Here is a 14,730-nt window from a genome sequence, read left to right on the forward strand (position 1 = left end):
TTAAGAGGACATTACCTCTGAAAATACACCTCAAAGTTATTTACATTCTAGTTAACATGGGCTGTGGGGGTTCCCAAAATGCAGACACACTTGGAGCAGATCAGGTGGCAGTGGGAAGGAGTACTGGAAGAATAAAGGTGAAGGACATGGGTGGGATTCAGAGCATGCAGATCATTAAGACCTGTGCCCCGCAGAGAGGTCCACAAAGAGCTGACTGAGCTGCTCAAGCTTCTTCAGCTGGAATAGATCTAACAGGGGATTTCTTCAGCCTGTGTCTTGGGCTGCAGAGGTGGAGGAAGATGAGGGCAAATGACCGGGTGTGTCTCCATTTCTGCAGGGCAGCTTGCTTGTGCCAAGCCATGCCACTGCACTTGCCTCTGCACAGCTGGGATTAGATCCAGGACTGTCCCTCACTGCCCAGAGCTAATTGTACTATTTTCACTAGAACATTGACGATTCAGTTGTCACATATGCTGAAACTTCTTTCTGTTCCCATGACTACATTGAAGAGATCCTAAAAGTACTTCATCCCCACTTTGCAGTCTTCTCAAATGGGCAAGCTGCTAAAATGAGGGCTGATTGTTTACAAAAGCTAAACCTCTAAGTGTAAAGTGGCTGCTGGTAGATAATCTAAGTAGTTCAGCCTGTATCCAAGACTGAAGTCTGCAAGAAAAAACAAATGTGAAATGGAAAACTAAGTGCCATGATCTTTCATATGTCTTTATGACAGTGTTTGTGATTGTCTATCTCAGTCTAATAGACTGAGTTGTCTATTAAATATTGCTGATTTTTGACAGGATAAACCTGAGGAATTAAAAATGCATCCTTTGGAAAATAACTCTTGATTCTTACACATGTTCTTACAGAAGCTAGAGAAGAGAGTTGCATAGAGGGAAGGGGAATACACAAATCCCTGTTTTATCAGTTAAAGATTTCATTACCTACACAAGTGAATCAGGTGAAAATGTACATTCATGCCATGTGCAAAATGATGCAAGGTCTACCCTTCACATTGCTATAAATTTAAGTAGCTCTACAGGAGGCAAAAGGATGCCAGGGTTTGTCACCTGTGCATGCAACCCTGCTTCACTTCCTTTTATCTCTGAAAATGTCCCACTGCTTTAAACCTCTGTGGTGTCATAATACAGTGGTTTTCCAATGGTAAAGTGTGTGAAAGTGCTGTGTTGTATCCTTTTGAACACTGACGTGAAAAAGGTCATACATTTCCTTGAACCAACTCAAAATGCTTTTTAAGACAGCACGGAAACAGTCGTTGAGTTGCACAAGAGACGAGATCTTTGGCCTCATTTTAATAAACAAAAGTAAATAAGATTTTTTTTTTTTTTACAAGGTAATGTTGTGTGGCCTTAGCAAAAGGAGGATTTATTTGCTTTGTTTTCTCCTGACAAATGTGTTTGTGTGATGTGACAGTGCTTAGCTTTTTCATATATCAGGCAAAACCTGTAAGAAAACGCTGATGAATTACAAGCCCCTCTTTTTCTATCTTATGGGTGCAAAAATTGAATGTTTGCTGTTTTGACTAATTGCCTTTTACAGAAAATGTCAGCAATAGCAATCATAACTTCAAAACAGTAGGAAGCATCAAAAAGAGAGTCCTGAATGCTCATATTCGTATAGATTAAAACATACTGTGTGGTCAAGGTATGCTCATTTCAAGATGGCTCATGCAGAATTTTAACAATTTTTTTTTTCCCAAAATAAATATGGTGGACATATCCTTTCAGTTTTGATTAAATTGCTGTAAGTTGGCATGTGGACAAGGTGAGTACAGACCCCAGAAGGAGTTACTCTTCTCAAAGCTGAATGCATTTAAAATGAAATAGGGGGTGCTGTTTGACTAAGAAGCAGTGCTTGAACTCACTACAGAGAAATGTGCCACTAAAGCATGGGCCATCTAAAGTTGTCCTACCAGCCCTTAAACACTGAAAAGTATGAGTTGTCCCCTTCCATTTCAAACCAAAGTAGCCCTTCCAGCCTATTTACTGCTAGTCACTTACTGAATGCTCTGCTCCAGTAAGTCAAACCACCCCAAAACCAGTCCTCTTCCAGTTCTTGACAGAACTCTTGTTCCCAATCCTTCTGTAGCCAACTTTCCCTTGATACAAGAGGTAGTATTTATACTTTGAGCTGGGTCTGGCTCTATGAGCCTTCTTGCCCAGGTGGTCTGAGCTGGGCAGCTCTAGTTTGTGTTTGCTGTGTTCTGCTGTTGACCCAAGTAAATTATACAGCTTGTGTGCCTACTCCTGATAAATGTAACAAAGGTGACTTTTGCCAGACATTGAACTTCAAAAAAGCGTGAAGGAAGGCCAGCTGGGTTCTAGTCAAGTGCTGTGTTCTGCCAGCCTTCCTGGCCATGATGTGACGTTTCACTCTGCAACACTGTAGATGCCAGGCTCAGCCACTCACCGAGGGTGTGGATTGGTGGCAGCAGGGACCTGAGCTTTGATTTCACACATCCCCACAGCCGTATTTGTAACCTCTAACCAGTCCACTGAAAGACCTTTCTTGGTGTGGAATATGAACTTTCTTTTTCTACATTTAAGCATAACTCTCACAACAGGAAAACTGTTTCCTTTCCAGCTATGACCAATGCACATGATATTGAAGTAAGAGACTACTCTGAAGTAATTCCCCAGCTTGTCTGTAAGCTGGTTGGAACCTAAGCATTACAGAGCTCAGTCACATAGCTGCATGGTCTTAAGTAGATGTTTATTATAACAAACATGATCTAACTAGATGTGGAGACTATTTAAGTAAAAATATGCCTGTGTTCAGTTCATTTAGGTTGTACTGTCTACAACACAGGGGTTATTAACATTCTGGATATTGTACTTTCCTCCTCTCTGCAATATAGTAAGATAACTACATAAAATGAAAAACTTGAGGTAACGTACTGCAGACTATCGTGCTAAAGTGAAGCAGGTAGATGTGGTGAGTGATCCACTGTCCATCAAACAGGGAGGAGCCTTCTTGTCTTCTGGCCTACATTATGTGTTACTGTACAATTTATACACACACATTTACAGAAGGATATGCTTTTATTGCAGGTTTCCCTTTAGGACTACATTTGCTGTCCTACACTTACAAAGGCAAGGATTGTTGAGCTTTAGGTGTTCTTTAAATCATTTAGTATTTACCTGTTTGTAATTACTTTAGTCACTTACATTTATTTACACTTTTTCCTCAGCTTCACTAGTTTTATATGTCATTTTACAGCTATAACACATGAATTGTATTTTATAGCTGTATGCCATATAGTAATACTTGTCTGCATTAATCTGTGGGTAGATGGCCATTGCTCAGTTTGAGACTTTACCAGCTCCTCTGATAAAATATTTTGTTACGTTGCTACCCACAGAAGGGGAGGAACTGTGGGACAGCTGGATGGTGTACTGTGACAAATGTTCACACTTCCAAAACTGTTTATTTTAATAAAAATGCAAAGCCTGCAGTTTAAAGAACATGTGAGCACAAAGGTTAAATGAATCTTAAATCCACAAGGTTAAGTTGTTCTTTAGTGAATTTATTTGTATTTATAAAAATACATAAAGCAAGCTGCACAAGGTTCCTGAAATAACAATATTCCCTGTGGCACGAATTTCTGAGTAGGTTATATTTGCTTGCTAAATGCTTTCAGCTAAACATAATGGCTGCATCCCAGGACTGCACCTTTGGACTGACAGTGATCCTTGGGTTACTGTGGTGCCAGACTAGATGCACAAATGGCCGCTGTCAAGTTTTTTGAGGTCAAAGCTTGAAGTGAGGGGAATTTGATTATTATAAGAGCAAATTTTCTTTTTTCTGCAGGTGAATAATGGTGCCCATCCTTCTAAATATTAAATGACAGTTCAAGTACAAAATCCCAGGAAGAGAACTTTCTATATTTAGAATGAAATTCACATGGTACAAGTAACTCTGGTGCAGCTGAGGACCTTTTCAGCTACATGAAGCAGTGAGACAGGCAGGGTTTTCATCTAGGATTCTTCCTGCTGTAGGCTGCTGCAGCACTATTTATGGGTGTTTCATGGGCAGTCTTTGCAAGCAAAAGGGAGCCTTTGTAGCAGTGGGTGAGGATAGCAGTATTCACTGGCCGGTCTTTCTACTTTACAAGTGAGTGGCCAGCCAGGGAGCACTGAAGCGTGGGACTGGAGAAAAGCGGGGTCATCAAGCACTTCTGTGCTCTGGTTGTTCTCAGCTACGGGAGTGGCCCTTTGGACACCATGCAGCTGGGATGTATAAAGTTCTGTGTTGGGAGTCAGTCAGATCCATGGCAGAGCATAAGATTTGGGAGGGCACAGAAGTGGAGTACAGCCATTTTCCTTAAACATCCTCTCTTAAATAGCAATAATCCCAGGTCACCAGAAATGAGAGTATTAGTGTCAGCCAGAGACTGAAACTGCTTCCCTCACTGGGGCTGGCAGGACTTAGGCGTGAGAGATCAAACACTCTTAACTCCTGCTGTATGCAGTTGGAAAGTTCTCGGTCTCTTGCAGTTCATATTCTAGGTCTGTGCCAGAATAATCCTTCTCTTTCTTCCAGATTGCTAAGGATTTGCACTCATCAACCATAATTTCCAAATCTGGCTGTGGTAAACAATCCATGAATAAACAATACCTAAAGATTACTAACCGGAATGTTTAAGAGCAGTGCTGTTTTATGTGCAAATCCCAAACCTGAGTAACTACATCCTCACACCCTGTACGATTAGGACAGTAAAAAGATATGCACATAAATGTTGTAAGCAGTAACACCTGTTAACTTCTCATTATCAGGTCCTGGAATTCCAGTTACTATATTTGCATTTTTCTGATTACTTCCAAGCTCCTCTACAAATCCCATACAATTACTGCTCTTACTGTTGGTTTTCTTCCTGCTTTATTCTGAGCCTGGCTTTATACTTCTGTCCCTGTAAGATACAGCGCTGAATCAAACATGTAACATTTCACTTAAATGACCTGAAGACGGGTTTATCTGTTTCTCCAGGTGGCCTAATAAATAGAGACCTTTCATCACTTAGATGCTTATCACAACTGCAACCACACTATTTCTCCAGTTTTCAGTATAAGATCTGTTGTAAGTCATATGTTAATTTACATTAGCATCCATGGATGTTGATTCCTCGAGATTGTTGTCTTCCAAGCTTATCACTGTGTGTCAGAATGTGCAGACACAGTTCAACCTAAAGGGCTGTTGATACTGACTCATCTTTATTCAAGCATTTCTTGCTCATGCTTGAATGTTTCAAGCACAGGCACCTCTTCACAGTTTCCATACTCTGTGGTGGTGTTCATGATACACATACATTAAATGAGTTGGTCCTAAATTTCATTGTCCCTTCCCTTATTTTTTCAGTGTATTTGGAGCTTTCAGTGAGGGCTGAGTATGAAAGTAGTTATACCTTGTAACTGAACACCATAGAGTTGAAAAGTGTGCGCGCAGCTGGCATGGTTTAGGCCCAGCTGGCAACTAAACACCATGCAGCTGCTTGCTTACTCTTCCCACCCAGTGGGATGGGGGGAGTTGGAAAAAGAAGTAAAACTTGTGGGTTGAGATAAGGACAGTTTAATAACTAAAATAAACCAAAATACATTAACAATAAAAATAATAAATAATAATTTAAATAATAATAATAGTGATAGTAATGAAAAGGGATATAACAAAAAGAGAGAAATAAAACCAGAGAAAAAAGTGATGCACAATGCAATTGCTCACCACCCGCTGACTGATACCTGGACAGTCCCTGAGCAGCAATCCACACCCTCTGGCTAACTCCCCCCAGTTTATATACTGATCATGACATTCTGTGGTATGGAATATCCATTTGGCTAGTTTGGTCAGCTGTCTTGGTGGCTAGGTTCCCTCCCAGCTTCTTGTATACCTGCTTGCTGGCAGAGCATGGAAAACTGAAAAAATGTTTAACTGAGAATAGTGATACTTAGTGACAACTAAAACATCAGTGTGTTATCAGCATTATTCCCACACTAAGTCCAAAACGCACTGTACCAGCTACTAAAAAAAAAAAAATTAATTCAATCCCAACTAAAACCAGGACAGCAACTTAGGTAGGAACCTTTAAAGTAGTGTTAAATGAGCTCACTGAAATACTGATAGGAATAAGGAATTTTCCTTATATTTGCTAAACCTTCTCTAATGTTACCTGGCAGACACACTATTCACATGCCTTCGCTGACCTTTAACTCTGTAATTCATTCATTCTCATGGAGAATGACCTTAACTTTTATTAAACTTTTCATCATCACTTGATCAAATGTATGTTTTGACAGTCTACTTCAGGTCTGCGTCAGGTTTGGGCAGGAGAGAGATTTAACTTTCTTGGCACGGGTTAGAGCATGGCTGACACTTGCTGTTGAGGTTCAAAAGCAAAGCATCCAGGTCATGAAAGCAAAACTGCTTTCTTTTGACTGAGTACTGACTGCGTGCACTTGGGCAGCTTGAGGAAAATCCTTCCTTTCAACTTGTTGTTCAACCTGTCTTCCTCTTGGTAAAACCTTTGGGAAGGAACATCTGTGTAGCATCAAATGTTTTTGTTTCCAGTTTCTCCTGTGCATTGCTTCTAAGGCATGTGTCGACCTGTTCAGGTAGGTACAACTGCAGGGCAGGGGCTGGCTGCAGAGCACAGTCCTTCTGTCCAGCCCCTTAGCTGTGTTGATGACTAACTGGGACATAACCTTAAGCAAGTCTCGGTGTGTCTTGCTTTGCACATCTTATTTACTCTGCTAGTAGGATAGGGATGACAGTGCCAACCTGACATTTCCAAAGTGCTTTGATGGCTACTGTTGTGAATGGGTTTTGTATCAATGTTGTAACATAACTATTAGAACGTTTGCTAGATAGAAATCAGGCCAGATTTTGCTAGAGATAGTTGAAATTTTAAGGAAAAATAGGCTATAAGATGTTTTACTATGGAGAGACTGGGCTTCAATAAAAACCTTTTTTTTGTAATGGACTCCAACAGCAACATAATTGGTCCATTAATAAGTGAATTATTTTACTCCTCCTTTTGCTTTATTGCTTACTGCAGAAAGGTATAGGCCATCTGGAAAACGAGCACATCAAACTCACCATTTATCAGGCTTGGGTATTTAATTTGCCTTCCACCTTTAATTCTACTAAGTAAATGATTTCTGGAATTATCAGTAACTAATAAAAAAACAAATTTTACTTTGTGCAGTGAGTTATCCAATACAGGCAACTACTACATAGCTGTATTTCAGTAGCAATGAACACACAAATCTAAGTGCAGAAGGAAATCACAGGTTTCTGGTGAAACAAAGAAAGCTAAACCCATAAAACTGTTTTTTACTTACTGTGTAATTTGGAGACAAAACTCAGAATTGCATTTTCAGCCCTCTATGTCATTTTAAAAAGGAACGATGGAAGTCCAAGGTTAGAAGGCTGCCTGCCCCAACATGGTATTTCTGTTCCCTCAGTTCTTTTGCATAGCTCATACCTATGTACAATGCACGAGCCAAGATGAAAAGCTATTTTTTACTGAAATCCTTACCATTGTCAAAATGATGGGTTTTTTTGAATGTAAGAAGAGTCTTCTTTGCAGAGCACATACACAAGAAGTATACAAGTAATTTCAGTTGGAATAATTGTAATCTAGAATATGATAATGCTTTATGTGTTTGACAGTGATGAATTAAATAATGTAACAGCATACATAGCAATGAATTCTTAGGGGACAATAAAAAATCTTTAGGTATTATGACAGCCTTTTCCTTGGGATTTTCCTAAAGCTCCCAATTTGGCTTCATTTTCCTTTTCCAGATTTTCATGCAGTCATGATCTTTGACACAATTTTTGAAAATGCCCTACAGACAAGGGATTAGATGTTTCTATTCAACTACACTGAATTTTAAGGGTTCTTTTTAAGGTATTGTTTCTACTTCAGGCTCCTGTTGTGTTTAAAAATAAAATAGGGAAGATATGCCTCTACTCTTTCACAAATGGAAACTCAGATAACTCCAGGTGGCCTATTTGAAATGCAGCAAGGTAACAGCAGCCCACATAAGAGCACAATCGAGCGTGCTATACCTATTCAAATCAAAGAATGTAATTTATATTTAATACAGGTTACTGAAATTAATTTATTGCATCTAAAGTTCATTGTTTAACATGAATTATCCGTACCCTGGCTTAGAAAAACACCTTTGTTCTCTTAAGTGCAAAATGTTAAAATGTTAAGATACTTGTTCATTCATTACGTGAGAAGCAGTCTGCATTTCAGATAAGAAACTAAAACAATAAATGTAATCATTATCCAACTACAGTTTAAATTAATATTATTCGTTTTGGCTCCTCTGTATACCCATGACCTTTACAAGCCTTTATTTATCACACATAACAAAAAACTTCAACAGCTAATTTTGCAGGAGTCAACACAGATGTATTACTGATCGTTTCTCATTTTAAATGATTGTGCTACCTCCTTAATTAAAAAGATGTCTGATGTACATGGAGGAGTTTTTATTTTTATCGTGTAAAAGGGTTTCTGATGGTCATTAGAGAACAAAATACATTCTTCCTTCTAAGACTCTATCACATGTATTTAACATATCTGGGTTATGGAATTAAAGTAATTTCATGTGAAAGAGGATCAGATCAGCAGAACACACTTCAGTAATTCATTGGGAGCAAGATCCTCATTCCACCCTCACACTATATTCATTTATGTAAAGAGATGTTTTTTCTCATGGTCTGTCCCCTGAATACTTCTATGATGGGACAAGGACAATATAAAACCTCACTGGATAATGCAGTATACCTGGACACATGGTTCACTGTGCCTAAACTTTGTGCTGTGACTTCATCACCCTGTATGTATCCCTATGACCCATCTCTGTCATCAGGGTTCTGCTGCCGGGCAACGCTCTCCTCCTTCTTCATGAAGGAATTGGTGTAGCCCCCTGTTAACTTTTCCTATAGCTGAAGCCAAATGGAAGGTGATCATGCTCACCATGCTACACATTTGTGGTCCCTCAGCCCCCCAGAGTCAGTTCTGTGGTCTCCCAAGAATAAGGCATTAGGAACCCTGCACTCTGTGTTGACTCTATGACAAACAGCCTATGAACTCTTAGCAACCCTATATCTTAGCACTGTCAGAATGGCATTTAGATTTTTAACATGCGAATATCCAAGACATTTTTCTAGTTCCCCATGTGCCAGCCGCTGTAATTCACAAAGCATTGTCTAAGTCTTGAGTTTGGAGACTGACAGAGGACAGCAGTTCCATTTTGTGTTAAAATCTCGATTTTGTTTCCGTTAGAGTGAAAGCATTTTTTTGCATGTTTGCAGAAAGTGTTTGTAGAAATAGAGACCAGAAATTGAGTATACTAAACTAGATTACACTGGATGCAATGGACATGGTCACACTATGTTGCCCTGAGGTATATGATTTTGCTTGAACAGCCTCAGCAGGAGACCCTGATGAAAATCTACACCATGATAATGTAGAGGACCAACCTCTGAATCAGAGGTCTAATCCTAGTTCTCTCATTCAACAGCTTGACTTGAGTCTGAAAAAATTATCGTCGCCACTGCCCAGGTCCCTGTTATGAGATGGTAGCCTTCCAGTAGCCATTACCCTTCAGGGCCCTTTTCTGAATGTGAAGCATCAGCCCTTTTCAGAAGGAGAAGACTGTGCCAGGCAGACCGCTGGGCTGTTCCAGCCTGACATTCGTTGTGTGGCATGTGTCCCTGTGGGTAGTTGGGACTCAAATGGATAAACCCATTCTCCTTTGCAGTCTGGTGATGCAAATGCCCAAAACAGTTGCTTTCTTAAGTTACTGCAAGCAGTAAAAGTGGCTACATGGATTTTTTTTGCTCTCTTTGGTGAAATTCTCTCCTGTTTTTACAAAAGCTTCCCGTTCTGTGAAGAAATAAGCATTGCTATCTTCTGCTTTGTTACAGTTGCAGCCAAAGTAGAAGACTCTCGCCCAATGCAGAGACCCCCAAGGAGGCCACGGAAACCCAAGACATTAAATAATCCAGAAGACTCTACCTACTACACTCTAATACATGTGAGTTTAGCATGATTTTGTGGGCTAAAACTGCCAGATGATTCCCACCTAAACTTTATTTCTAATTGCCCAATTCCCTATATTCCTTTCTAATGCAGCATAAAAGCTGTGTCCTGCTGAAAGGAGGCAGACCACAAACTTCACATTTCAAACTAGGTTTGAAATTGAGGTTCAGAGTTACCCTGATTGGGGACCTTAGGTCAGCCCAATTTTTACTTTTGTACATAAACATACGTACATTCATTATATGCATAAGCAGCATTTGCACTTGCAGTACCCAAATTAAATGCCTGGTCTCTGTAGTTTCTTTGTAAGTCATGGGAGAGAAACAGGTTCGGAGAGCTATTCTGAGCGTCTAAATTAGTGCTTGATCTTGCAGAGAGAGCAAATACTAAATAGGCTTTATTAGTATGCACACTGCAACTTCCTTTACAAATGTGTCAGATTGTGATTATGAAGGAATTGGCAAATACCAGCAGCTCAGGAGACTAATGGATTTGAGTGTCTCTATATATAGCCTTTGGTCCAAGTTCAGATACCAAGTGCTGCTTTCCACTCGACTTCAGTGCCCTTAAATATAGAAAAAAAAAGGCAAGAAAGTAAGCAGAAAGAGAGAAAATGTAAAAGCAGCTCAGAAAGCAGTTCCAACAAAAAAGCAATTAAACTCATTTGCTCGAGGTGCCTGTATCTTAGTGACCTATTTTAACAGCCGGTGAGAGCCCAGCTAATAAACTAACCGTAGCAATTGCTTCTCCTTTCAACAGAAGGTGTCACCAGGGCCTTTAGGGAGAGTTGTGTCTGGCATACCAAAAAAGACAAATACGACTATGTTTTATTATTGGGGCTTTGAAAATGGCTTTCAACAGTGATACTCTGAAAAGAAATTATATTCTTAAAAATAAATTCACATGTAAGAATAAGATTTGTTTTGTGAAAGTAGGATTGGTGAGATAAAGGATCGAAATGAAAGGCATGACACTGAATTCTGTATTAGGACATTTCTGAGGGGAAGGGTAATTCTGAAGTAAATGCATATTTAGAAAGTCGAGGCTATACAGTCAGGAACATAGTATTTTCTGAAAGCTAATCTGTTACATGACCAGCTCCGTATCAGAAAACAGCCCTTACATCAGTGCAAACAAAAACTGCAGTAATGCCAGGGGATTTTTAAATGAATTTTTAGCAGCAGTTTTTCAAGGTCTTAATATTACCTTCAATTAGTTGTATTTTTCAAGAAGGTGTAAAAAAGAGAAGCCTGTCTTCCCAACATTAAGTTTACTGGTAAGGGAAAGGTTCCACATAAATATCTATACACTGAAGCTTAGAAAGGAGACCTACTAGTTCTTAAATTCTTAGACCTTGGGTAAGTCATTGAGCTGTAACTTTAGATACCTGAGGGTCGTCAGCTTTCCCAGGTATCATGGATTTTCTACCTTATTAAAAATCTCTGTGACCTGCAGGTATTCACAGATTATTTGCACTCAGATCACTTGAAAGTGAAGGCACACAATCTGAGTGTATTTTTTGAAAAAATTTCTCTATCTTCTGCAAAAACGGGTATTTCTCTCACGTCATGTTACAGATATTAATTAGATACCTTCTATTCTCACTCATCTCCTTGCATATCAAATGAGCTAAAGGGGGACACAGGTATAAATGAAGCCTGACAACAGCCCATTGTTCCTATAAGGCAGTAAAAGATTATTTTTTGATATATTTCTTTAAATCAGACTCTCATTTTGAAATTATGTCTTGTCCATTTGCCTGCGTACTGAAGTCCATCATCATTTCTGATTCTCAGTGACTTTACAATCACTAATTCTAGTAAGTTTTCACTCGTTTGCAAGAAACACAATTAAGACCATCTGCACTTTAAAGTACTGCTTTTGAAGTGTGATGCATTAGATGCTGCAACACGGCATTTTTTCGGCTGTAGGGACAGAAGTCTATTAGAGATAAGAAATTATTCACATTTGCTATGAATCTTCTCTCCTCTGCATTTCTAGATGTCTTCTGTCCTGAAGGTGCTTTTGCCACCTAGTATACTGCTTTTTAAATGGGGCCTTTGTCCATTTTATTCCACTAAAACCTGTGACAAGACTGCATTGACATTAATGAGAATAGGATTATGCCTGTTCCCGTTGCATCACCTGTATTCATGGAAATTCTCATGGCATCACAGTAAATTTGCCTCAGTGAGCTAGTGTTGTCAACTTCATTAAAACAACTATAGATACTTGAAAGCTTTAGATCTTTTTTGTTCTGATTGTAATTACTTTAGCTTTTTTCACAGTATGGCAACTGATTTGGGAGTTACAATGGGATTTACAATGCTAACCCCATTCTCAGTCTCAAAGATTCTGAAAAGAGATTTTCTGGGGCACTTGCTCAGCAAATTAGATTCTCTGTATTTTGTTTTAACAAAAATTATACAACACTCTCCTACCTAACATATTGATGAATTGTATCTTTGCATAAGCTTTCCTGATAGTATTTTTTTAATTACTTTGTTTTTTCTTAGAAATCAATACAAGACGAAAAACGGAAACCAAGAAAAGAAAGGTAATTTTTTTCATTATCTCACTATTGTCGTTTTAGTACTCTAGAAGTAGTTCTTAGCTGTACTTCAACCAGTAGAATAAATAATTTAAAAAAGCATGGTAATTTGGTGATTCACAGGAAGGACATCATATACAATGTTAAAATATGCAATTTTCAATTACAAAAATCCATTATAGAATTCACTCATTCAGTTTTACTATAGCATGGCCCTTTACCATGGCAACATGAGCGTAATAATAAGTTAAGATAAGGTCCACATCAAAGATAGTTCTGACACAGAAAATAATTGAAGGTGCTTAAAATTCCAGTCAAAGCAAATGAACAACCAGTTCTTTTTTGTTAGCAAAAATACAAAGAGTGCTAAAATTCTCTCCTAAAAATACATGACTGTTTGGAAATAGATCATAAAAAAATAAAACAGTAATTATTAATAACAGATAAAGAAGAGTAGCCCTTGAAATTTCGACCAGAAGTCTTTTCCTCACAATGGAACTAACCTATTTTGATGGATCTCTGCAGAAATAAAGCAAGAAATAGATATATTCTGCTCTTCTGTATCTTAGATCCTTACGTGTGCTGTAGACCTGGTTCACATACGTCATAGCTTTATTTTATTTGTGTTTCTATACTGAAGCTTTTTTGCTGCCCCCAGTGACATTGCTATGGTACCGTAGCATGCGTGCTATGGTAGCCTGGTCATAGATGCAAGATAAATGGGCTCTTAGCACTATCCTGAGCTGAGGCTGAAGAATACAAACTCTGTAGCTAAAATATGTATCTTAAAGGAAGTTACATAACATTATATACATGTAATATGTGCTCACAGCATCTGGCTTCATTCAGCCACAGTTTAAATTGCACTTGATTATGACACTGCTTAAAGGATTCACTTAATGTCCACATCCCCCATGTCTGGTCTGTTACAGCTCTTTTTCTGATGTCGTTTGGATCCTGAAAAAATTTCACTTACTGTTGTCTTCTGTTTAGCCAAAAAAAATAAAAAAATAAAAAAAATCTAGTGTTTTCTCTCCTTGGACTCAGGTTTCAGTAATCTTAAATCTAGTTAATCAGTTCCACAACTGCATCTTCTTTCATGTGCCAACTGTATTAGTAGAACATAGCAACTGAAATTGATGAGTTATTTCTGGTTTCTACCAATGTGAGAACTGAAATCTGAACTTCTTTTTTTAGGTTGCTTTTAGGATATTATTTTTTCCCTAGCCATACTAAACTGGATGTTAGGATTGTTTTTTTCTGTAGATATGATACCCTGAATATCATTCATCTAACAAAATAAGAGGCATCCACATTATTGACACCGATATCTGAACTAGTTCCTTTAGAAGTCTCTTCTTGTACTCAGAGAAAAAAAATAGTCATCTTTAGGAAAATGATTCATCTCTTCCTCAAAGAGATAGCTAAAATAGGTCAGATGAATTATACCATAAAAATGCCTCTCCATTGAATATCATGGCAAACCCAAATTATTTCAGTCATATATGTCTGCTTTATGAACATATAGGAGCATTTAGCATTTCAGATTTCTTAGCATCTGCATTCACTGTATCAGCAGTCACATTTCAGAGACTGATTTCTTGTGCTTAGATATATGTATTTCCTTAGATCCTCAATGCATTAACACAACCAATAATGATATTTGCTTGCCTTTTTTCTGAATGTTGAATATAATATTGAAAAGTGAAACTGTTAACTTAGTGTACTTATTTATTGACAGTCTGAGCAAAGTGCTAGATTTAGATATCTACTACCAAGAAATTTCATCTACTGATTCCACCTCAAGGGACAGCAGTTCTACCACAAGAAAGAAGAGACACCCAGCTGTCAAACCCAGGACTTCAATTTTAAGAGCTACTGAGAGGTAATTCATACAAAATAATAGAAGGAAAAAATAAATGTTGTATATCCTTGTTGAGATATTCAAAAGATTCATAAAAAGATACACTTTCAAATTAGACATAAATCTATTTTTTTATTCATGGAATCTTGCCAAGTTAAACTGTAAAATCTATAGCTGAAAATTTCCCATCTTTATGCAGCAGGGACAAATGCTAGTATGATTGGTGTTCAGCCTACCTGCTAG

General features: G+C 38.3%; 1 protein-coding gene across 2 annotated transcripts in view; it reads left to right on the forward strand.

Annotated features, from left to right (window-relative positions):
- MYO3A (myosin IIIA) overlaps positions 1 to 14,730 on the forward strand; it is a 125,030-nt gene that overhangs the window by 107,221 nt on the left and 3,079 nt on the right. Inside the window, exons 33-35 of one of the 2 annotated variants that reach the window (XM_074866401.1) lie at positions 9,958 to 10,067; positions 12,589 to 12,629; positions 14,365 to 14,508. In XM_074866401.1, the coding sequence (XP_074722502.1) occupies positions 9,958 to 10,067; positions 12,589 to 12,629; positions 14,365 to 14,508 (295 nt within the window). Of the gene's footprint in view, positions 1 to 9,957; positions 10,068 to 12,588; positions 12,630 to 14,364; positions 14,509 to 14,730 lie in introns of those variants that run through there. The other variant, XR_012628692.1, reaches the window with a different exon arrangement.

Source organism: Strix uralensis, chromosome 1, assembly GCF_047716275.1.
Source record: "Strix uralensis isolate ZFMK-TIS-50842 chromosome 1, bStrUra1, whole genome shotgun sequence".
NCBI classification, from domain to species: Eukaryota; Metazoa; Chordata; class Aves; order Strigiformes; family Strigidae; genus Strix; species Strix uralensis.